The sequence below is a fragment of the Lynx canadensis genome, chromosome A1, assembly GCF_007474595.2.
Source record: "Lynx canadensis isolate LIC74 chromosome A1, mLynCan4.pri.v2, whole genome shotgun sequence".
In the NCBI taxonomy this organism is placed as follows: domain Eukaryota; kingdom Metazoa; phylum Chordata; class Mammalia; order Carnivora; family Felidae; genus Lynx; species Lynx canadensis.
In genome coordinates this window covers 114,561,761-114,585,441 of record NC_044303.2, presented here as the reverse complement: position 1 = coordinate 114,585,441, position 23,681 = coordinate 114,561,761, and the positions used below count along the sequence as shown (strand labels likewise).

At 38.5% G+C, this 23,681-nt stretch overlaps 1 protein-coding gene and 1 pseudogene across 1 annotated transcript; one reads left to right on the top strand and one right to left on the bottom strand.

The window, feature by feature from the left end:
* Positions 1–975: 975 nt before the first annotated feature.
* Positions 976–21,713, top strand: NME5 (NME/NM23 family member 5). Its single transcript, XM_030300095.1, has 6 exons — positions 976–1,163; positions 1,727–1,900; positions 10,308–10,513; positions 11,181–11,281; positions 17,685–17,803; positions 21,548–21,713. Exons 2-6 carry the CDS (start codon positions 1,772–1,774, stop codon positions 21,626–21,628), a joined length of 636 nt encoding a protein of 211 aa, XP_030155955.1. The 5' UTR covers positions 976–1,163; positions 1,727–1,771; the 3' UTR covers positions 21,629–21,713.
* Positions 21,714–22,819: 1,106 nt separating this feature from the next.
* Positions 22,820–23,499, bottom strand: LOC115516604 (annotated as a pseudogene).
* Positions 23,500–23,681: the final 182 nt, after the last annotated feature.

Here is a 23,681-nt window from a genome sequence, read left to right as displayed (position 1 = left end):
CTCAACATCACTCCTCATCAGGGAAATACAAATCAAAACTACACTCAGATACCACCTCACACCAGTCAGAGTGGCTAAAATGAACAAATCGGGACACTATAGATGCTGGCAAGGATGTGGAGAAACGGGAACCCTCTTGCACTGTTGGTGGGAATGCAAACTGGTGCAGCCGCTCTGGAAAGTGTGGAGGTTCCTCAAAAAATTAAAAATAGGGGGCGCCTGGGTGGCGCAGTCGGTTAAGCGTCCGACTTCAGCCAGGTCACGATCTCGCGGTCCGTGAGTTCGAGCCCCGCGTCAGGCTCCGGGCTGATGGCTCGGAGCCTGGAGCCTGCTTCCGATTCTGTGTCTCCCTCTCACTCTGCCCCTCCCCCGTTCATGCTCTGTCTCTCTCTGTCCCAAAAATAAATAAACATTGGGAAAAAAAAAATTAAAAAAAAAAATTAAAAATAGATCTACCCTATGACCCAGCAATAGCACTGCTAGGAATTTACCCAAGGGATACAGGAGTGCTGATACATAGGGGCACCTGTACCCCAATGTTTATAGCAGCACTTTCAACAATAGCCAAATTATGGGAAGAGTCTAAATGTCCATCAACTGATGAATGGATAAAGAAACTGTGGTTTATATACACAATGGAATACTACGTGGCAATGAGAAAGAATGAAATAGGGCCTTTTATAGCAACGTGGATGGAACTGGAGAGTGTTATGCTAAGTGAAATAAGTCCTACAGAGAAAGACAGATACCATATGTTTTCATTCTTATGTGGATCCTGAGAAACTTTTAACAGAAGACCATGGGGAAGGAAAAAAAAAAAAAAGAGGTTAGAGAGGGAGGGAGCCAAAACATAAGAGACTCTTAAAAACTGAGAACAAACTTAGGGTTGATGGGGGGTGGGAGGGAGGGGAAGATGGGTGATGGGTATTGAGGGCACCTGTTGGAATGAGCACTGGGTGTTGTATGGAAACCAGTTTGACAATAAATTTCATATTTAAAAAATACTAAAATTAAAAAAAAAAAAAAGAAACCAGCCAGAGCCAGTGATACACTCTGCTGGATTGGCCCTCTGCTGGATTGGCCCTGTGCAGCCACCATCCCTGAACTGTGCTTCAGGTCTCCTAGCAACAAGCTACGGTGGCACTAGAGGAGCAGGCACTAGGGTGAGTGCATAGATGAGGTCCTTGCTCAGAATCTGCAGTACACTTTGGAAATGCACTGCAATTTGGCGATCCTGGTTTCTAACCAGGCCAGACCTTATGTGTGGTCTTCCAGGAGGGGTGGGAACGAAGCCACTTACCTGTCCCTAGAGTAGAGAGTTGCTGCGGAGTGGCCAACAGAGTTTTCACCTGCAACCCTGAGCGTCTGAGCCAGGCCCAGGCCTTCAGACTGCCCCTTGCCTCTCCCCCTCAAGGAAAGCGCTTAGGAAAACCAAGGGCATGAATTAGACATAGAGGAGAAATGGTGTTTGTTTGTTTTAGTTTAGTTTAATCTCTATACCCTACCTGAGGCTCAAACCCACCACCCAGAAATCAAGAGTCTCATGCTCCTGGAACTGAACCAGCCAGGCTCCCTGCTACCTCGTATCATATTACCAAGACACTGCTTATAGAAAAAGACTCCGCAGTTTCTAATTTTATAAGTTAATAAAATCAAGCGCCTAATAACTCTGTTCTTAGTCACAGTTACATTAAATTTGGGGTGGGGTTGATGCCTGTCATTGCAGTTGATTCCTGTGGAGAGTCTCCTAAATTTACATCCAAAAGGCAGAATGCAGATATCAATGCCCCCACCTCAGATATATGTAGAAAAAACTCTGGCTATTATCAAACCGGATATTGTTGACAAAGAGGAGGAGATACAAGATATTATTCTCAGATCTGGATTCACCATTGTTCAGGTAACTTATGGGCATAATGATCTTGTTCTTCTCTTTCCTTTTTTCTTTTTTAAATGTTTATGTAAACATGTTAACCTGTTTAGTTGCTAGTATTTAGCTTTAAATTTAACATTTATTTTAAGTATAAAAGTTATGTTTTTTTTCAGTTTTTTTTTTTTTTTTTAATTTTTTTTATTTTTGGGACAGAGAGAGACAGAGCATGAACGGGGGAGGGGCAGAGAGAGAGGGAGACACAGAATCGGAAACAGGCTCCAGGCTCTGAGCCATCAGCCCAGAGCCCGACGCGGGGCTCGAACTCACGGACCGCGAGATCGTGACCTGGCTGAAGTCGGACGCTTAACCAACTGCGCCACCCAGGCGCCCCAAAAAAGTTATGTGTTTTAAAAAGCTTTTCACACCTCAAAAGGATCTAAAATGAGAATTAAAATTCCTTTTTCCTCCACCTTCCTCTCCCACCCAAGTTTCAGTTTCCAGGGAAAGGCAACTACTTAAAGCTTTCTGTCCTTTCAGAATTTTTCAATGCATTTACAAACATTTCTCTCCATAAGATAGTACAGTTCTCTTCCCTTGACAAAGTTGCTTAGATAGCATTCCATGTTATTACATCTGAATCTCTCATTCTTCCTAACTTCTGTGTAATACTCCCCTGTGTGAATGAACCACACTTTATTTACTCGTTCCTCAATTGATGGACTGTTGGTATTTTCTTTTTCAATTATTACAGACATTTAAAGTGTTAAGCCTTACACTTATTCTGCAGTTGTTAGAGGTTTGAAAATGTATGTAAAAGGAGTGTTGTTAAAGATTATCATTAGGGGTGCCTGGGTGGCTCAGTCGATTAATGTCCAGCTCTTGATTTCAGCTCAGGTCATGATTTCACAGTTTGTGGGCTCAAGCCCTCCATTGGTCTCCATGCTCACAGTGTGGATCCCAAGATCCTCCCTCTCTCTGCACCTCCCCCACTCATGCTCTCTCTTCCTCTCTCTCTAAAAATAAATAAATAGGGGCGCCTGGGTGGCGCAGTCGGTTAAGCGTCCGGCTTCAGCCAGGTCACGATCTCACGGTCCGTGAGTTCGAGCCCCGCATCGGGCTCTGGGCTGATGGCTCAGAGCCTGGAGCCTGTTTCCGATTCTGTGTCTCCCTCTCTCTCTGCCCCTCCCCCGTTCATGCTCTGTCTCTCTCTATCCCCAAAAAAATAAATAAACGTTGAAAAAAAAATTAAAAATAAAATAAAAATAAATAAATAAACTTAAAAGATTATCATCAAATATAATGGGATTTTTAAAAATATTTGTTTTTGAGAGAGATTGAGAGAGGGAGACAGAGAATCACAAGTAGGCTCTGTACACAGCCTGGTGCAAGACTCCATCTCACCAGTGGTGAGATCATAACCTGAGCCAAAATCAAGAGCCAGACACTCAATCAGTTGAGTTACCCAGGTGCCCCAGGATATTTTAAGTAATCCTTTCTGTACCATCCCTACTTAAAATTCCAGGATTTTAAAATTTTCTTTTATTTCTACAGTGTCATATTGTCTGTTTTGTCAGTGTTTTATGAAAGAAAAAAGAAAATTTCAGTCCTCAGGAAAGATGAGGAATTTCAGATAAGCTTAGGAGGATACGTAGAGGTTCAGTGTAGAAATGGTACAAGAAAGTATAAGGAAAAAGTGCAGGAATGTATAATAAAATATTTAATATATTTAAAAGACTCAGGTTAAGAACTTTTTAATAAATGTTAGGAAAATTCGGTAACAGTTAAAAAAAAAGTTGGATTCAAATATTATACAGTGTATAGCAGGGTAAACTCCAAATGGATTTAAGATTTAAATATTTAAAAATTAAACATAGGGTTGCCTGGGTGACTCAGTTAAGCGTCTGACTTCAGCTCACATCATGATCTCTTGCCTCGTGAGCTCTAGCCCTGAGTCAGGCTCTGTGCTGACAGCTAAGAGCCTGGAGCCTGGTTCAGATTCTATGTCTCCCTCTCTCTTTCTCTGCCCCTCCCCTACTCATGCTTTCTCTCTCTCAAAAATAAATAAAAACATTAAAAAAATAAAAATTAATATTAAACATATAAACTGTAGAAAAAAAGATGCTTAAGTTTCTTTTTGTTCTTGGAGTAGGACAGCCTTTTTTTTTTTTTTTTTTTTTTTTTTTTTTTTTTTTTTTTTTTTTTTTTTACTGTGGTTTCTTGTCTAGGAGCCATAAAAGAAAAGATTGATACAACTATAAACATAAGAAACTTTTGCATAGCTAAGTAAACATTATAAACAAAGTCAAAAGCAAATAACAAACTTAGAAAAAAGATTTGCAATTCATGATAGGCAAAGGGCTAATCTCCTTAATACATAAAGAGTTCCTAGAAAAAGATAAAAATTCAGTTGAAAATGGGCAGAACATGTTGGGGTGCCTGGGTGGCTCAGTCAGTTGAGTGTCTGACTTTGGCTCAAGTCATGATCGCACAGTTTGTGAGTTCAAGCCCTGCTTTAGGTGAGCTCAGGCTCCTCATCGGGCACTGTCAGTGTGCAGTCTGCATAGGATTCTCTCTCACTCTCTCTCTGCCCCTCACTAACTGGTGCTCTCTCTCTCTCAAAAATAAACTTTAAAAGAAAAAAGGATAGATCATGTGGATGATCACAGAAAAAGAAAAACAAATGCATCTTAAACATATGAAAAAAATGACCAATCTCTAACAAGGAAAAAGCAAATGAAAACAGCCCTGAAATACCATCTCGCAAAAATATAAAAGTAAATGGCACAACCGCTATAGAAGGGAACCTTGCAGTTATCTATCAATATTACAGATGCATCTACCCTTTGACTCAGCACTTCTAATGCTGGGGATCCCTCCTGTGACCCATGTATTAATATGACATTATATGTATACAAGTTATTTTTTGTGGTATTGTTTATTTTCCAGCAAAAGATTAAAAATAACCTAGCATTAGAAAATTGGTTAAATAGGGGCATCTGGCTGGCTCAGTCTGTAGAGCATGCTACTCTTGATCTCAGGGTTGTGAGTTCGAACCCCAGTTGGATATAGAGATTACTTAAAGTATTTAGAGGGGCATCTGGGTGGCTTAGTTGGTTAAGTGTCTGACTTCCGCTCATGTCATGATCTCACGGTTCATGGGTTCAAGCCCTGCATCAGGCTCTGTGCTGACAACTTGGAGACTGGAGCCTGCTTCAGATTCTGTGTCTCCCCTGCTCTCTGCCCCTCCCCTACTCATGCTCTCACTCTCTCTCTCTCTCTCAAAAAATAAATAAACATTAAAAATTTTTTTCAAAAATGGGAATGCAAGCTGGTGCAGCCACTCTGGAAAACAGTATGGAGGTTCCTCAAAAAACTAAAAATAGAACTACCCTACGACCCAACAATTGCACTACTAGGCATTTATCCACAGGATACAGGTGTGCTGTTTCAAAGGGACACATGCTCCCCCTTGTTTATAGCAGCACTATCAACAATAGTCAAAGTATGGAAAGAGCCCAATGTCCATCGATAGATGAATGGATAAAGAAGATGCGGTATATCTATACAATGGAGTATTACTCGGCAATCAAAAAGAATGAAATCTTGCCATTTACACCTACGTGGATGGAACTGGAGGGTATAATGCTAAGTGAAATTAGAGAAAGACAAAAATCGTATGACTTCACTCATATGAGGACTTTAAGAGATAAAACAGATGAACATAAGGGAAGGGAAACAAAAATAATATAAAAACAGGGAGGGGGACAAAACAGAAGAGACTCATAAATATGGAGAACAAACTGAGGGTTATGGGAGGAGTTGTGGGAGGGGGGATGGGCTAAATGGGTAAGGGGCACTAAGGAATCTAGTCTTGAAATTGTTGTACTATATGCTAACTAATTTGGATGTAAATTTTAAAAAATGAAAAAAAAAGTGTTTAGAAAAAGAATTAGTTAAGTAAACTCTGGTGAAACCACCAAATTGAATACAGTGCAGCTAATTGTAAAATGAAAAAAGAGGAACCTGTTTGTGTCCTGCTATGGAAAAAATAAGATGCAGAGCAGTGTATAAAAATCTTGTGTGGTAGAAAGAGAAAAAGTAATATATATTCATGTTTGCCAATATTTGCAAATGAAACACTAGGAGATTAAAAACGGTTACCCAGGGCAGTGCCTGGGTGATTTAGTCAGTTAAACATCAGCTCAGAGCCTAGAAAATACTTCAGATTCTTTGTCACCCTCTATCTCTGTGCCTCTCCCACTCATACTCTGTCTCTGTTTCTCTCAAAAGTAAACAAAAAAAATTTTAGTAAAAATAATTAGTGAAAATTTAAGTATGCATTAAATTATGAATGAAAAATTAGTGTGAATGGTAATATTTAACACTTTTCCCTAATCAGCAGTAAATTTCATAGTAAAGAAGGCCTTGGTATACTGTATGCTTTTTTTTGTTTGTTTTAATTGTGATAAAATATACACAACATAAAATTTACTATTTTCACCATTTTTAGGTGTACAGTTCAGTACCATTATGTACATTCCCTTTGTTGTGCAGCCATCACCACTATCCATCTCCAGAATTTTTGTCAACTGAAACTGAGACTGCTTATTAATCACTCATTCTGTTTACCCCTCTTTTCAGCCTCTGGTAACCACTCTTCTGTTTTTTTCTGTCTCTCCGACTTTGACTTTTCTAGATGTGTCATGTAAGTAGAGTTGTATAGTATTTATTCTTTGTATTGAATGTTTTTAAAGCAGGCTTTATTGTAGTTGGGAGTCCATTGAACTTGAGGCTTTCTTGTCCCATCTAGGGAAAACCTTCTGAAAAATGATGTATCCTTTCAGTAGGTGGCAGTCTTTCTTCTTTTAGAAACTCATGGTTCCTTTTTTGATATCATTTAATACTACTTCTCTTTGTGAAAATATTTACCCTCACATCCCCAAGACCAAGAGTTGCGTGTTTCACCGACCAAGCCAACCAGGTGCCCCGATGTAATTTTAAATCAGTATAATTACTGATTCAGTATTAATTTCATTTTATTTTTTGAGAAAGAGGGCGCACAAGTTGGAGGTGGACATAGGATCCGGAGTAGGCTCCATGCTGACAGCAGCAAGCTTAATGTGAGGCTTGAACTCACAAACCGTGAGATCATGACCTGAGCCAAAGTCGGACGTTTAACCGACTGAACCACCCAGGTGCCCCCCAATTTTAGTTTAAAAAAAGCTCTTGGAGTGCCTGGGTGGTTAAGTCGGTTAAGCTTCTGACTCTTGATTTTGGCTTAGGTTATGATCTCTCAGTTCCTGCGTTTGATCCCCACATGGAGCTCTGCCCTGAGTATGCAAAGCCTGGTTGGATTTCTCTCCTCTCTCCCTCTCTCTCTGCCCCTCCCCCACCTCTCTCACAAAATAAATAAACTTAAAAAAATAAAAGGAGCTCTTAATTTTTGTTAAGTATGCTGCATTAGGTGGCACACCTGCAGAAGGTGGGTTCCCTTGGTTGTTAAGGGGTGTGTGACAAGGGCTTACATTTTAACAGATCAAATTTTTATTTTTAACTCAGCAACAAACCCCCCATACCAATATGCATAAGAATCACAAATACTGACGTATCTTTATTTTAAATAAAGAATCAAGGATTATATTAAATCAGGCGGTTTTATAATTTCTCGAGTTTCTTTTTCTTGACTATATGAATTTCAGTATGAGAACAGATCCAAGCACCTGTTTTGTGGTAGCTGATCCTTGGCTGGTGAGAATGTTAAGTTTGCCAGTAGAGCCTGTTTACAGCAATGCTGACCCACCTAGGTAAGCATCCTCCCATTTCTTGCTTTAGGCAGTTTGGCCAAGTTTCTGAAACCTGAGGATACATGATAGTATTAGAAGTTTTAAAAGAACTGGGGCGCCTGGTGGCGCAGTCGGTTAAGCGTCCGACTTTGGCCAGGTCACGATCTCGCGGTCCGTGAGTTCGAGCCCAGCGTCAGGCTCCGAGCGTCAGGCTCCGGGCTGATGGCTCGGAGCCTGGAGCCTGTTTCCGATTCTGTGTCTCCCTCTCTCTCTGCCCCTCCCCCGTTCATGCTCTGTCTCTCTCTGTCCCAAAAATAAATAAACGTTGAAAAAAAAAAAATTAGGGGCGCCTGGGTGGCGCAGTCGGTTAAGCGTCCGACTTCAGCCAGGTCACGATCTCGCGGTCCGTGAGTTTGAGCCCCGCGTCAGGCTCTGGGCTGATGGCTCGGAGCCTGGAGCCTGTTTCCGATTCTGTGTCTCCCTCTCTCTCTGCCCCTCCCCCGTTCATGCTCTGTCTCTCTCTGTCCCAAAAATAAATAAACGTTGAAAAAAAAAAATTAAAAAAAAAAAAAGAAGTTTTAAGAGATCACTTGGTAAATTTCACACTACACTCTTAGGAACATCTAACCCACTTTAGAAAGATAGCTGTCTGCCTTAAATATGGAGATTTGTAGCTTTGACCTAGTGATTTATTCACATTCTGATCATCTTTATTCTAGCCAGAAGTTTTCCTTAATGAGGGCTTTGAATCCCTCTTTTGTATTTTGAGTCTTTTCCTTCATGATCCACCTTTAGTGGAACTGAGAAACAGTAGTATTGGATGATTTTTTTTAACGTTTATTTATTTATTTTTGAGAGAGAGAGAGAGCATGAGCAGGGGAGAGGCAGGGAGAAAGAGAGCATTCTAAGCAGGCTCTGTGCTGATGCAAGGCTTGAACTCCCAAACCACGAGATCATGACCTGAGCTGAAACCAAGAGTCGGATACCCAACCCACTGAGCCACCCGTGTGCCCCGTTAATGGATGATTTTTTTTTTAAATTTTTTTTTCTTCCACGTTTATTTATTTTTGGGACAGAGAGAGACAGAGCATGAACGGGGGAGGGGCAGAGAGAGAGGGAGACACAGAATCGGAAACAGGCTCCAGGCTCTGAGCCATCAGCCCAGAGCCCGACGCGGGGCTCGAACTCACGGACCGCGAGATCGTGACCTGGCTGAAGTCGGACGCTTAACCGACTACGCCACCCAGGCGCCCCAATGGATGATTTTTAAAAAGCATTCAAATAGCTGCTTTTAGAGAAGGATGATCTCCAGTCAGAAGAATGGCTGACTTCTATGATATTTTTACTGATTCATTCATATAGTCTCATTTGTGAAGAAAATAATGTTTATTTGCCCTCAACAATTTATATTCTTTCAAATTGAGACACTTAATACCAACTATTTTTTCTTAACATCACAGTCAATCTACATATTTATGGCAGAACCAGAATAAATACACAATTTTCACATTCAAGAGAAAAACTTGTTTATAGCGTCATTATACTGGGTGTTATTTCTAAGTACCATAATGAGACCAGCTCCCTAAAATAATGTAGGAAAGTTTCACAATAAATAAGAAAATATCACACAAATAGGTAAAAGATGAATTTGGAATGTTCTAAAATCTAATTTTGTTACTTCAATGTATACAAAGTATATATTAACAAAATATTGGTGATAGTAGTCTTTTTACTTTAAGGAGATAAGCTGAATTCATCATTAACAAACCATATATTGAAGAAGACTGCCAAATAGGAATAGTTTTTCTTAGGTTAAATAGCTCTTTTTTATTTAAGTGTAATTAATATACAATGTTATATTAGTTTCAGGTGTACAACATACTGATTTGACAATTCTGTACATCCCTCAGAGCTTACCACAGTAAATGTGGTCACCATCTGTCACCATAGCAGGTTACTACAATTTTACTGACTCTCTTCCCTATGCTGTACTTTTCATCTCCGTGATTTATTTTGTAACTAGAAGTTCCTACCTCTTAATTCCCTTCATCTGTTTTGCTCATCCCTCCCAACCCCCTGGCAACTACCAGTTTATTCTCTGTATTTAAGAGTATGTTATTGTTTGTTTATTCATTTGTTTTATTAGATTCCACATGTAAGTGAAATCATGGTATCTGTCTTTCTCAAACTTGTTTCACTTAGCATAATACCCTTTAGGTCCATCCACATTGTCATGAATGGCAAGATCTCATTCCTTTCAAGGCTGATTAATATTCCATTATATATATATATATATTTTAAGTGTATATACAATATATATGCAAACATACATACACATACTTGATCCATATGACATCTTGATCTGGGTCATATGGTAGTTTTATTTTTAATATTTTGATGGACCTCCATACTGTTTTCCAAGTGGTTTCGCCAGTTTACATTCATATCAACAGTGAGCAAGGGTTGGTTAAATAACTTATAGAATTTTATTTATAGCCTATATTTAACTTTCTTCCCTCTCCCTTTCTTCATAATACAAAAATCTCAAATTTGTAATGAGATTAGTATTAATTTCAAGTTACTAATGACAATGATGAGTTATTATTGAATTGTCATTTTAAATACTTTTGTTGACTTTGTTTTTCTTATAGAGAAGAAAACTACATCTCAGCCCTGAGCACTGTAGTAACTTTTATGTGGAACAGTATGGGAAAATGTTTTTCCCCAATTTGACAGCTTACATGAGTTCTGGACCACTTGTTGCCATGATATTAGCTAGACATAAAGCCATCTCTTACTGGAAAGAACTTTTGGGACCAAGTAATACCTTAGTAGCTAAGGAGACACACCCAGACAGGTAACTTTCCTAGGGGGAAAAAAGGAATCCAACAAAAACAAAAAACAACAACAACAAAAAACTGATTTCATTATAAGAGAAGTGTCTTTGCATTTGAAAGTTTTCCTAAATCAACTTTTTGGTATTTTGGTTGGGGTAGGGGGGTCAGTTTTACACTGTAGCTATTTAAATGTCTGTGTTAATACTAAATGCCACAAAAGGCCTCAGGGAATGTCTGATTTATGGTTGATTAGCCTCATTCTTCTCTCATCCTTGAATCAAACCGCCCCTGAAGTGGGATTTTTCATAGGAAAATTGGCATGGCTTTTTAAAATAATATTGGTAATAAAGGGCCATAAAACCAGATTTTCAGCATTATCATTAAAGTTTGGGAACTTGAGGACATTGAAGTCTTGCACTTTTGAATATGCATTGCCTTTTCACTTCTCACAAAACACCACCTCTTCTTAACCCAGAGAACTCCTATTTTCCCAGTGTATCTCTCCTGCAGATTTAAATATATTTGACCCTCATCTAGATAGATTTAGGCTTAAAATCAAAATAGATTAAAACTTACATATATGTGAGAAGTGGCAATGCTTCTCTAAATTTCCTGAGCAGAATGCATATGTAAAGAGTAAGGAAAGGATATCACATTGGATGGTTATCATCTCTAACTTGCTTTTAGTCTAAGGGCAATTTATGGCACAGATGACCTAAGGAATGCACTTCATGGGAGTAATGACTTTGCTGCAGCAGAAAGAGAAATTCGATTCATGTTTCCTGAAGGTGAGTTATCGATGAGTATTGCATGTTCCTATTGTTTGCTTTTTCTTTTATTTGGGTGATATAGCTGGAAAGAAAAATAGCAGGGGTTTTCTCCAATATATTTTGTCATATTTTCAAGTTATAGTTACTTAAAAATCTGAAGCCAAAAATGGAAAACTCACTATTTCCTTCATAACTAAATTGTGCCCTCTAGGGAATCTTTTGAGAAGGGTTTGCTTTTTTTATCTTTTCTCTTAGACTAGCCCTATTTAGGGTTTTTCTTCTCCTTTGTTGCAATTCCTTAAGTTATCCCTAATGAGTCAGTAAAGTTTGTTACACATGAAAAAAAGAATCTCCCTTGGAAATTAGGATAGGTGTAACATTTTCTCTACTGGTTGCCTAATGAATACTCGTGCAGTTGTGAAATTAATAGTTCTCAGGCCCATTTTTTTTTTCCATCCTGTTATGGATGTTGTAAACCTTTTAGAAATGGGCATAATAAAGAACAGCATTGAGGTTTTTAGTTTATTTCAGTAATATTTTTAGATCAGGAAGAAAATTTGGTGATTTCCGTTGTACAGAAAAAAATGTAGGGGCACCTGCGTGGCTCCGTTGGTTGAGCATTCAAGTCTTGATATTGGCACAGGTCATGACTCATGGTTGCTGAGATGGAGCCCCATCTGTCAGTGCAGAGTCTGCTTGGGATTCTTTTTCTCTCTCCCTCTCTCTCTCTCTGCCTGTCCCCTCCTCATGCGTGCCCTCTCTCTCTCTCTCTCTCAAAATAAATAAACATCTTTTTTTAAATGTAAAGCATTTGAGTGCCTGAGTAGCTCAGTCAATTGAGCATCCCACTTCAGGTCAGGTCATGATCTCACGGTTGGTGTCTTCGAGCCCCTGGCCCCTGCATTGGGCTCTCTGCTGTCAGTGAAGAGAGCACTTCAGATCCTCTGTTTCCCATTCTCTCTGACCCTCCCCCGCTTGTGTGAGCTCTCTCTTTCTCAAAAATAAATAAACATTTAAAAAACTTACAGCATTGAGAAGCATAGAATATTTTTGGCCTATTTTTTTTAAGTCATTTAGACTTATTCCTCAGTATTTTCCATGGAGGATTTATTCAAAGAAAACTGAAAACTCTCTTGGAACTTTAAAAGTCCTGATTCTTAAAACCTGGTGTGTTTTTTTGTTTGTTTTGTTTTGTTTTACTTTTTTATTTTTAAGCAATTTCTACGCCCAATATGGGGCCCAACTGAGCCAGCCAGAAACCCCACAACACCTGTTTATAGATATTTGTACCCAAAAGGATTTGTATATATTTTACTCTTGCTAATTTCTGTCACATATCCTTTCCATTAGGGTATCTTTTTGGAATTGTTTATTGTAGAAAACTCCAAACATAACCAACAGTAGACAGAATAGTATAATAAACCCTTAATGAAACTATCACCCAATTTAAATAATTTTGGTCAGTCTTATTTCATCTATAACCTCTGCTTCTACTTCTCAATCTTCTATATTGTTTTGAATTATATCTCAAACATGAAATGTCTTTTTTTCAAATTTTTAAAAATGTTTATTTATTTTTGAGAAGGAGAGAGACAGAGACACAGAGTAAGAGCAATCAGGGGAGAGGCAGAGAGAAAGGGAGACACAGAATCTGAAACAGGCTCCAGGCTCTGAGCTGTCAGCACAGAGCCCAATATGGGGCTCGATTTCAAGAACCGCGAGATCATGACCTGAGCTGAAGTCAGACACTGAACTGACTGAGCCACCCACACCCTGTCCCCCTTTATTTTTTTAAGTAGGTTTCATGTCCAATGTGGGGCTTAAACTCACGACCCTGAGATCAAGAGTCACATGTTCTGATGATTGAGCCAACTGGTGCCCCCATGAAATGTCTTTTTAATGTGATAGTACTTAGATTTAGTCTAGGTACTAACGAATTAGACTTTTCTTCTGGCTCCAGACATCTAACCTCTCTGTGAGTCTTTCTCTTCTCATCAGTCAAATGCAGATAGATTAGTACCTTCCTACCTAATAGGGATATTGTTAGGGTTAAATGTATACATATATATATATAAAATTCTTAAAATGTGTTGTGCATCTGTGCTCAAATATTAACTCCTATTATTGTTTTGTTTTTTCTAGTCCTTTTTTTGAAAGCTCTTCTTACTCATAGGATTATATTCCTCAATTGTTATTTTAGATTGCTTTTGATTTTACCATTAATTAGTCCTCTAGACATGAGTTTACAAGATAAAGTCAGACATTTGAGAAGCAGCTGTTGCAGGATAAATATAAAGATTAATTACCTACCATGTTGCAGATCTTTTGCTGTGAGAATGTGAAGCTCTCTGGAGTAAATTCTCAGTTAGGGATATGAGCTCCTTCTTGCTTACCAGTCACTCAAGAACTATGTGCAGTGGGATGCCTAGGTGACTCAGTCAGTTAAGCATCTGGCTCTTGGTTTGGGCTCAGGTCGTGATATTGTGGTTTGTGGGTTTGGGTCTCACATTGGGCTCTGCACCACAGTGTGGAGCCTGCTTGGGGTTCTCTCTCTCTCCCTCTCTTTCTGCTCCTCCCCTGCTTACATGCTCTCTCAAGATAAATAAAATAAACATTAAAAAAAATGAAAAGAACTATGTGCAAGACTCAGTATGATGAGTCACTCAAGCAAGTTATAAAGATATTCAAAGACATGTTCCTAACCTTTGAAAAATATAGTTTGCTTCCCTTTGATTTGAGATGGCTAACTCAAAGTTTTGTTACATTCCATTGCTTCAACAAGTTTATTGTATTACCTACTATGTGCCAGAAATACAAAGATGAATATGTCCCTGCTCTCAAAATGATCACATATTAAAAATCTATGAAAATAAATATGCAATGCAGTGTATAAACTATAAATATTATTAGAAAGCTTCAAAAAGTTCAATGAAGGTTCATCTCTGTAAGAAACATGAAAAGATTCTTTATTTTCACATTAATCCATCCGGCCCTAGTTGCTAGGGACAAATAATAAATGGTCAGCAAAAATAGATGAGGTAGGAACAATCCAAAACTAAAGTTAAGGAAACAATTTCATTCACAATAGCATCAAAAAAATAAAATACTATTTCACTCATAGGTGGGATTTACAAAACAAAATGAACAAAGAAAAAAAGAGACAAAAAAAATTAGACTCTTAAAAATACAGAACAACAACAAAAAAAAGAGAGAAGAAACTGATGGTTACCAGAGGGTAGCTGGGTGGGGTGTTGGGTGAAATAGGTGGTGGGGATTAAGAGTACACTTATTTTGATGAACACTGAGTAGTATATAGAATTGTTGAATCACTATATTGTACACCTGAAACTAATATAATACACTGTATATTAATTATACTGGAATTAAATAAATAATAAAATACTTAGGAATAAGCTTAACAAAAGAAGTACAATTCTTGTACAATGAAAAGCACAAAACATTACTGAAAGAAATCAAAGACTATCTAAGATGAATAGACCTCACACGTTGATGTATCAGAAGAGTCAATGTTGTCAAGATGGCATTTCCCTCCAAATTGATCAATTAATGCAATCCCTGTCAAAATCCATGCATTCTTTTATGTAGAAGTTGATAAGCTGACTTTAAAATGTATATGTAATTGTGGGCACCTGGGTGGCTCAGTCGGTTGAGTGTCTGACTTTGGCTCAGGTCGTGATCTCACAATCTTTGAGTTCGAGTCCCGCAATGGGCTCTGTGCTGACAGCTCAGAGCCTGGAGCCTGCTTCGGATTCTGTGTCCCCCTCTCTCTCTGCCCCTCCCCCACTCATGCTCTCCCTCTGTCTCAGAAATAAATAAACATTTAAAAATGTATATATAATTGCAAAAGATCTAGACAAGCTAAAACAATTTTCAAAGAGAACAAAGTTTGATAACTTCCACTAACCTGATTTCAAAACTTACTATGAGGGTGGCTCAGTCAAATTAGGCGTTGGACTCTTGATTTTGGCTCAGGTCTTGATCTCACAGTTCAGGGGTTCCAACTCCACATTGGGCTCTGCGCTGTCAGTGCAGAAATTTTTGGGATTCACTCTCCCTCTCTCTCTGCCTGTCCCCTGTTCTCTCTCTCTCTCTCTCTCAAAATAAATAAACTCAAAAAAAAAAAACAAAACTTACTCTGAGACCACAGTAACTAAGGCAGCATTGTATGAGTCATATTAATCAATGAAACAGAATTAAGAATCTAGGAATAAATACTTACATAAATACGTTTATGGTCGATTGACTTTCAACAAAAGTGCCTAGACAATTTGATGGGGAAAAGATAGTCTTTTTCAACAAATGATGATAAGATAACTGAATATCCTCATGCCAAAAAAGAGAAAGAACTCAGATCCTCTTTTCTTACCAATTAGAAAACTTAACAACAATGGATCATAGACCTAAGCATAAGGGCTAAAAATATCTAGAAGAAAACATGGAAAATCTTCATGACCTTGAGTTGGACAAAGGATTTTTGCGTATGACCTCAAAACATGATCCATAAAAGACAATACTGATAAATTAGACTACATCAAAATTAAAAGCTTTTATGTTTCAAAAGCCATCATTAAAAATATTGGAAAGATTAGCCACAGAGTGTGATAAGAAATATTTGCAAATCTTATGAAATAAAAGACTTGTATCTAGAATTTATGAAGAACTCTTACAATTCAGTAAAAAGAAGGCAGACAATTAAAAATCAGGCAGAGGCACCTGGCTGGCTTAGTCAGTAGAGCATGTGACTCTTGACCTCAGCATTGTGAGTTCAAGCCCCACATTGGGTGTGGAGAGTACTTAAAAATAAAACCTTTCAGGGGCGCTTGGGTGGCTCAGTCAGTTGAGCATCCAACTATTGATTTCAGCTCAGGGTCATGAGGTCCAGCCCCACATCAGGCTCTGTGCTGAACCTGGAGCCTGCTTGAGGTTCACTCTTTCCCACTGCTCCACTCCCCTAAATGTGCATGCTCTTGCTCTCTCTAAAATAAATAAACAAATAAATAATAATAAAAATAAATAAACAAATAAATAATAATAAAAAATAAAAATAAATAATAAAACCCTAAAAATTAAAAAAAAACACGTAAAAGATTTGAATAAACATTTCACAAAAGATATATGAATGGCTGATAAGCACATGAAAAAGTGTTAAAACATAATTAATCACTGGGGAGGGGGACCTGGGTGGCTCATTCACTCCAGCTCTTGATTTTGGCTCCGGTCATAATCTCATAATCTCAGTGTGTGTGAGTTCAAGCCCCATGTCAGGCTCTACACTGACAGTGAGGAGTCTGCTTGGGATTCTCTGTCTCCCTCTCTCTCTGCCTCTCCCCTATGCACACACATATGCTCTTGTAACCTCCCACCCCACTTCAAAAATAAACTTAAATATTTATGTAACTAAAAATTATTACAACAATCAGTACAAAAAAGAGTGCTATAATGAGACTAATAGGAAAGGAACTTTTTATTCCATTCCTTTGTGATGTTTTCTAGCTTTACCTGCCATCCTGGCAAAGGACTCTCCTGTTGTTAGTTGTATCTCTCATTGAGATTGAGCCCATATACTATACCCATATACCATATGAAAGCCATATACCCACAGAAATCTGTCTTCCCACCCTCTTTTTCCTTGGGCCAGTAACGATTTAGATCTGAACATGTGAGACCAGTAGCTTTGCATCCCCATCTTTATTGAAAGTTGCACATTAATGAAGGTCATCCTCAAAAGACTTAAGACTGTAAACTACATTCTTCCTTGTATAAATATATTCTTTGGTACTACGAGTCTGATTGACCTACATAGTGTTCAAACAAAGCTAAAAAGACTAAAACTTTCCTATATGTTATATAATTTATTTAAAAACTTGAAAAATAAGCAGGAGTGTTAATATATATTACATAGACACAAATAGATTTTATGTGTATATTCAGTAGTCTATAAGAGAACAAGAAATACATGTACACCATTATATCTATACCACTTTGTAAAGTACCTGCCATTTTGTTGGCAGCAATTAATTGTTGGAATTAATTAATCTCCTAGATTTTACATGATATTCATATTTTTCTTTTTCATGACATTGTCCATTGTGATATTTACTATAAAAAATATGGAAATGGAAATGCAGGCAAGGGTATAGTAGAAAACATAATCAGAACTTTATACACGATCACTGTTAGCATTTTGGTATGTTTCTTGCCTGTCTTATATAGTCTTATTATTTCTCTGTGTGTGCTTATGTGTTTTTGAACAAACTATGTATGCTATATTCTAGTTTTGTTTCCTTTTTTTAAAAAAAACTTTGTAAGTATCATGCCACTAAAATTTCTTCTTTTGTAATGATTATATAATATTTCATCATTTGTATTAATTTTAATGGGAATACATTTGTGTTTACAGTGATTTTTGAGCCTATTCCAGTTGGACAAGCTGCTAAGGACTATTTAAATTTATATGTAACACCAACTCTGCTTAAAGGACTCACAGCCCTTTGTAAGGAGAAACCAGCAGATCCTTTTGTAAGAAATGTTTTTATTTACTCTAAAGAAATTGTCTATAGTTTTAATATTTTAAACATTAAATTTTTTGAAACAGCGAACGAGCATTTTAAGAACTATCTCTTATACATTTTAGATACTCCCTTATGTATAACTTTGGATTACTTATTCTCTTACTGTGTTTTACTTCTTAAGAAATATTGTTTTTAGGGGCACCTAGGTGGCTCAGTCGGTTATGCATCCGACTTCTGCTCAGGTCATGATCTCTCAGTTCATGGGTTCAAGCCCTGCGTCAGGCTCTCTGCTGACAGCTGGGAACCTGTAGCCTGCTTTGGATCCTGTGTCTCCCTCTTTCTCTGCCCCTCCCCCACTCTTGCTTGCACTCTCTCTCTCTCTCTCAAAAAAAAATAAATAAACATTAAAAAATTTAAAGAATATGGGGCGCCTGGGTGGCGCAGTCGGTTAAGCGTCCGACTTCAGCCAGGTCACGATCTCGTGGTCTGTGAGTTCGAGCCCCGCGTCAGGCTCTGGGCTGATGGCTCAGAGCCTGGAGGCTGTTTCCGATTCTGTGTCTCCCTCTCTCTCTGCCCCTCCCCCATTCATGCTCTGTCTCTCTCTGTCCCAAAAATAAATAAACGTTGAAAAAAAAAAAAAATTTAAAGAATAAATAAACATTAAAAAATTTAAAAAATGGGGCACCTGGGTGGCTCAGTCAGTTGAGCAACTGACTTCAGCTCAGGTCATGATCTCACGGTTTGTGAGTTCGAGCCCCACATTGGGCTCTGTGCTGACAGCTCAGAGCCTGGAGCCTGCTTCTGATTCTGTGTCTCCCTCTCTCTCTGCTGCTCCTCCACTCATGCTCTGCCTCTCTGTATCTCAGAAATAAATAAACATTAAAAAAATAATAAAAAAATTTTTAAAAAATTGTTCCAACAAAACAAAGAAAAAACATTGTTTCTAAATACATTTTCAATACTGCATCCTTTAATTACAGAGCATTGTTTTTGTGTATGATTTATATAATCACATGATAAAATTAGATATATATTTAAATACATTCAAAATTATTTTTTAAATTATTTTTTTTTAAGTAGGCTTCACGCCCAGCAGGGAGCCCAACATGGGACTTGAACTCATGACCCTGAGATCGATACCTGAGCTGAGATCAAGAGTCGGATGCTTAACCAACTGAGCCACCCAAATGCCTCTCAACATTTTTATTTTTAATGATATCTAACTTTTTTTCATAGAAAACTTTTTTTAATGTTTATTTATTTATTTTGAAAGAGAGACAGAGCTAGTGGGGGGAAGTAGAGAGTGAGAGAGAATCCCAAGGAGGCTCTGTGCTGTCAGCATGGAGCCTGACCCAGGGCTTGATCAAACCCATAAATTTTAAGATCATAACCTGAGCTGAAACTAAGAGTTGGACCAACTGAGCCACCCAGGCACCCTTAGAAAATTTATATTTGTTCACATCCCTAGATACTTCATTACTGCTCAGTCAGGTGAAAGAATGGTTGGATAGGAGGAACTAGGGTGCTTGTCAAGGGCCAAATGTCTTCCTGGTTCCTTCTTTACAGGTACTCTCACTCATTTGAAGACTCAGAGATAATGAGGAAAGGTTATTTTATTGTGTTTATTTTTTTTAAATTTTTTAATTTTTTTTTAATGTTTATTTTATTTTTGAGACAGAGCATGAGCAGGGAAGGGGCAGAGAGAGAGGGAGACACAGGATGTGAAGCAGGCTCCAGGCTCTGAGCTGTCAGCACAGAGCCCCACGCGGGGCTTGAACTCACAGACTATAAGATCATGACCTGAGACGAAGTTGGACGCTTAACCAACTGAGCCACCCAGGCACCCCTGTGTTTATTTTTTTAAAGTAAGCTCTGTGCCCAACGTGGGGCTTGAACTCACAACCCCAAGATCAAGAGTGGCACGATCTTACTACTGAGCCCTCCAGGCAACTCAGGAAAGGTTATTTAAAAAATATTTTGGGGGGCACCTGGGTGCCTCAGTCCGTTGGGAGTCTGACTTCAGCTTAGGTCATGATCTCACAGCTTGTGAGTTCGAGTCCCGCGTCGGGCTCTGTGCTGACAACTCAGAGCCTGGAGCCTGCTTCCGATTCTGTGTCTCCCTCTCTCTCTGCCCCTCCCCTGCTCATGCTCTGTCTCTCTGTGTATCAAAAATAAATAAAAACATTTTTAAAAATTAAAAAAAATTTTAATGTATATTTTATTTTTGAGAGTGAGAGACAGAGTATGTGTGGGGGAGGGGCAGAGGGAGACAGAGACAGAATCCAAAGCAGGCTCCTGGTTCTGTGTTGACACGGGGCTCAAACTCATGGAGTGCAAGATCATGACCTGAGCCAAAGTCAGACACTTAACTGACTGAGCCACCCAGGTGCCCCTGGGAAGGTTATTTCAATACCAGCCCTGATAAAATAGTTATCTCTAGCCTCTGTTACCATTCTCAAAGGGAATCCCCTTTGGAAGACAAAGATTTAATTTCTCCTACTAATTTTGTCACTTTTACCAAAAACAAACGATATTTCTTTTTTTATTATATTTTATTTACTTATTTTAAGTAATCTCTACATCCAACGTAGGGCTTGAACTTATGACCCTTGAGATCAAGAGTCACACACTCTATCGACTAAGCCAGCCAGGTGCCCCTAGGCAGGACTTTTTACTTTTTTTAAATGTTTACTTATTTTAAGAGAGAGAGTGTATGCACATGTGCACAGGAGAGGGGCAGAGAAAGAAGGACAGAGAGAATCCCAAGCAGGATCCGTGCTGGCAGCGCAGAGGCTGATGGGGGTCTATCCCATGAACTGTGAGATCATGACCTGAGCCAAAATTAAGAGTCCAACACTCAAACCACCTGAGCCACCTAGGCACCCCTAGGTTATTTCTTTAATAATTCCTTTTCATTGTGACAATAACATCTGTTTATTTAGTAAGAAACCTGAAACTACTGAACAATGTAAAGAAAAGAAAAAGATACATCTGGTTCCATTTACTAAACATGGTCTTTGAAGTCATCTTGTCTGGATTCAACAATGACCAAATTCATTTATTAGTTGTAGTAACTTTCTTGTGGATTCTTTGGGATTTTCTATATATAGGATTATGTCATCTGTAAAAGGAAATCGTTTTGCTTCTTTGCCAGTTTGGATCTCTACTTGATAATCTTGCATAATATAAAACTTAATGTTTTAATTTTTTAATAGTCATTTTCTCATTCTTAGAGTGATTTTGAAAGCTAGGTTTTAAATTGATATAGTACTAGGTTTTAAATTGATATAGGCACCTGGGTGCCTCATTGGCTTAAGCATCTGGCTCTTGGTTTCAGCTCAGGTCATGATCTCACGGTTCATGAATTTCCGCCCTATGTAGGGCTCTGTGCTGACAGTGCAGAGCCTGCTTGGGATTCTCTCTCTCCCTCTCTCTCTGCCCCTTCCCCCATTCACATGTGCACATGGTTATTCTCTCTCTCTCTCAAAATAAATAAATAAACTTAGCAAAAGAGCATCTGACTCTTGATCTCCGCTCAGGTCTTGATCTCATGTTGTGAGTTGGAACCCCATGTTGGACTCTGTGCTGGGCGTGAAGCCTACTTAACAACAAATAAAATGCTATAGTACATATTTATACTATTTGTAGTGTATGTTTATATAGTATATTTATACTATTCGTAGTATTTGTTATTTATAGTATTTATAATTAAATGTTTATTAACTTAAGAGTTTTTTTCTTTTTTCCATAGATTTGGCTAGCTGATTGGCTGCTGAAAAATAATCCCAACAAACCAAAGCTTTGTCACAATCCAACTGCAGAAGAACTTTAGTAAAATAAAGTTCCCCAAGGACAAATCACTATCTTAATGTAAAAGACATGCTTCTACTATAAAAGAAACAAACCTTCCTAAGGGTTTAAGTAACTGCATGTGAAATAAATTGTCTTTATAAGTTTTAAAAGAATGTGTTTTGTGCATAAGATAACATTATCTAAGGTAAAATACAGGTTTAGGGTATGGTTTTTGTTTTCTAATAAGAAAATTGATTTTATCTAGAAGTATTTGGAATGTTAATGAAACAATTCTAAGTGTTTTGCAATTGCAGACTGGTACTCTGCAATTAAGAGAACAATTAATTCATATAAGATGCATTAGAGGGGCACTGGGGTGGCTCATTCGGTAAGCAACCAGCTCTTGATTTCTGCTCAGTTTGGTCTCGCAGTCTGTGAGTTCAAGCCCCAAGCTAGACTCTGCACTGGCTTGGGATTCTCTCTCTTTCTGTGTACCTCCCTCAAAAATAAATAAATAAACATTAAAAAAAAATAAGATGGATTAGAAACAACTGAAGATGAAAAGACTCTCATCCCCATGTATAACTACTTCATGTTGTGTGCCAAAAAGAACCTTTCTTAAATTTCCATGCTACTTTACATTCCCACACTGTACTCAGCAAAGGTAGTGGCTGCTGAAAATGCCACTAGGACAAGACTAGGTAAAGAAACTTTTGATAGTGTTTTAACTATACAAAAGAAGATACTGTACAGTTTATTTATTTTTAGAGATAGCACGCAAGCCATGGAGAGGGGCAGAGGAAGAGAGAGAGGGAGGGAGAGAGAGAACGTTAAACAAACTCCACACTCAGCACAGAGGGCTGGATCCCATCACCCTGGGATCATGACCTAAGCCAAAATCAAGAGTTGGATACTTAACCAGCTGAGCCACCCAGGCACCCTGAAACTGTACATTTTAATTTTTTTTAGTGTTTATTTTTGAGAAAGAGAGAGAGCATGAGCAGGGGAGGGGCAGAGAGAGAAGGAGACACACAGAGAGAGAGACAGAGCATGAGCATAAGCATGAGCAGGGGAGGGGCAGGGAGACACGGTCTAAATCAGGCTTCAGTCTCTGAGCTGTCAGCACAGAGCCTGATGTGGGGCTGGAACCCACTGACCACGAGATCATGACCTGAGCTTAACTGACTGAGCCACTCTGGCACCCTGAAACTGTACAGTTTAAAAACAAGTTTCATGCAGCCTTAGATTTCACCCTTTTTTTCTTCCAAATGGGTGAATTGTGTACAGGGAGTTTAAATACTTTACAGACAAGAACAAAAGTAGTACTAATGTATTCATTATCATCCTCTTCGTCCTTTCCATCTTTCTTCTCTTCCTTCTTTTTCTTGTTTTCAGCCTTGATGACTTTTTTGTTTTGCCACATAGGCTTGTTTTCATATTTTGGTATTGCAGCAATCTGATTTATGTAATTTTCCTCAGCTTAGCAGCCTTCTTTTCCTAAGACTGCTTGTGCTCTGCAGCCGTGTTACTCTACATCTCTCCCTGTTTCTTTGCAGCATCACTAATGCATAGGCCAGGGTGTTCTCCTTGGATTTGGGCCAGTACTCAAAAACAAAAAGACTGAAGGTGATTTCTTCAGTACATTGGGATCCTTGACCTTCATTTTGTTTCCCCTTTTAGAGGAATGTAGGTTTTCATTTCTTTTATAACTGCCTTGTCTGTATTTGCCATATCTTCAAAGTTACCTTTCTCTTTATCACACATGGTCTTCCACATCTCTGAGTGCTTTTGTAAAACTGAGAAGGTGACTGAAGCATCTGGTTGCTTCATGTGTTCCTCCTGGCAAGTTTGCACAAAGAGTACATATGATGACATTTTGCTTCTCAGCCTCTTAGGATCTTCTTTGCCCATGTTTACTTTTTTTTTTTTTTTTTCCAGTGTGACACAGAGTCACACATTGCCCATCTGGTTCTTACTTGCCCTAGTCCTGTCTCTATAGAGCTCAGAGTACTGCAATGGCTGTCAGTTTATGGTATGATTTTGACAATGATGTAACATTAAGTAATAGGAGACTGATAAAAGATGTTGCTGTA

Excerpts from the sequence above, each read along its gene's own strand:
- NME5 (XM_030300095.1), top strand. The coding sequence starts at position 1,772 with ATGCAGATATCAATGCCCCCACCTCAGATATATGTAGAAAAAACTCTG. Across the intron at positions 11,282-17,684 it reads TCGATTCATGTTTCCTGAAG|TGATTTTTGAGCCTATTCCA; the intron begins GTGAGTTATCGA and ends TTGTGTTTACAG. Across the intron at positions 17,804-21,547 it reads AGAAACCAGCAGATCCTTTT|ATTTGGCTAGCTGATTGGCT; the intron begins GTAAGAAATGTT and ends TTTTTTCCATAG.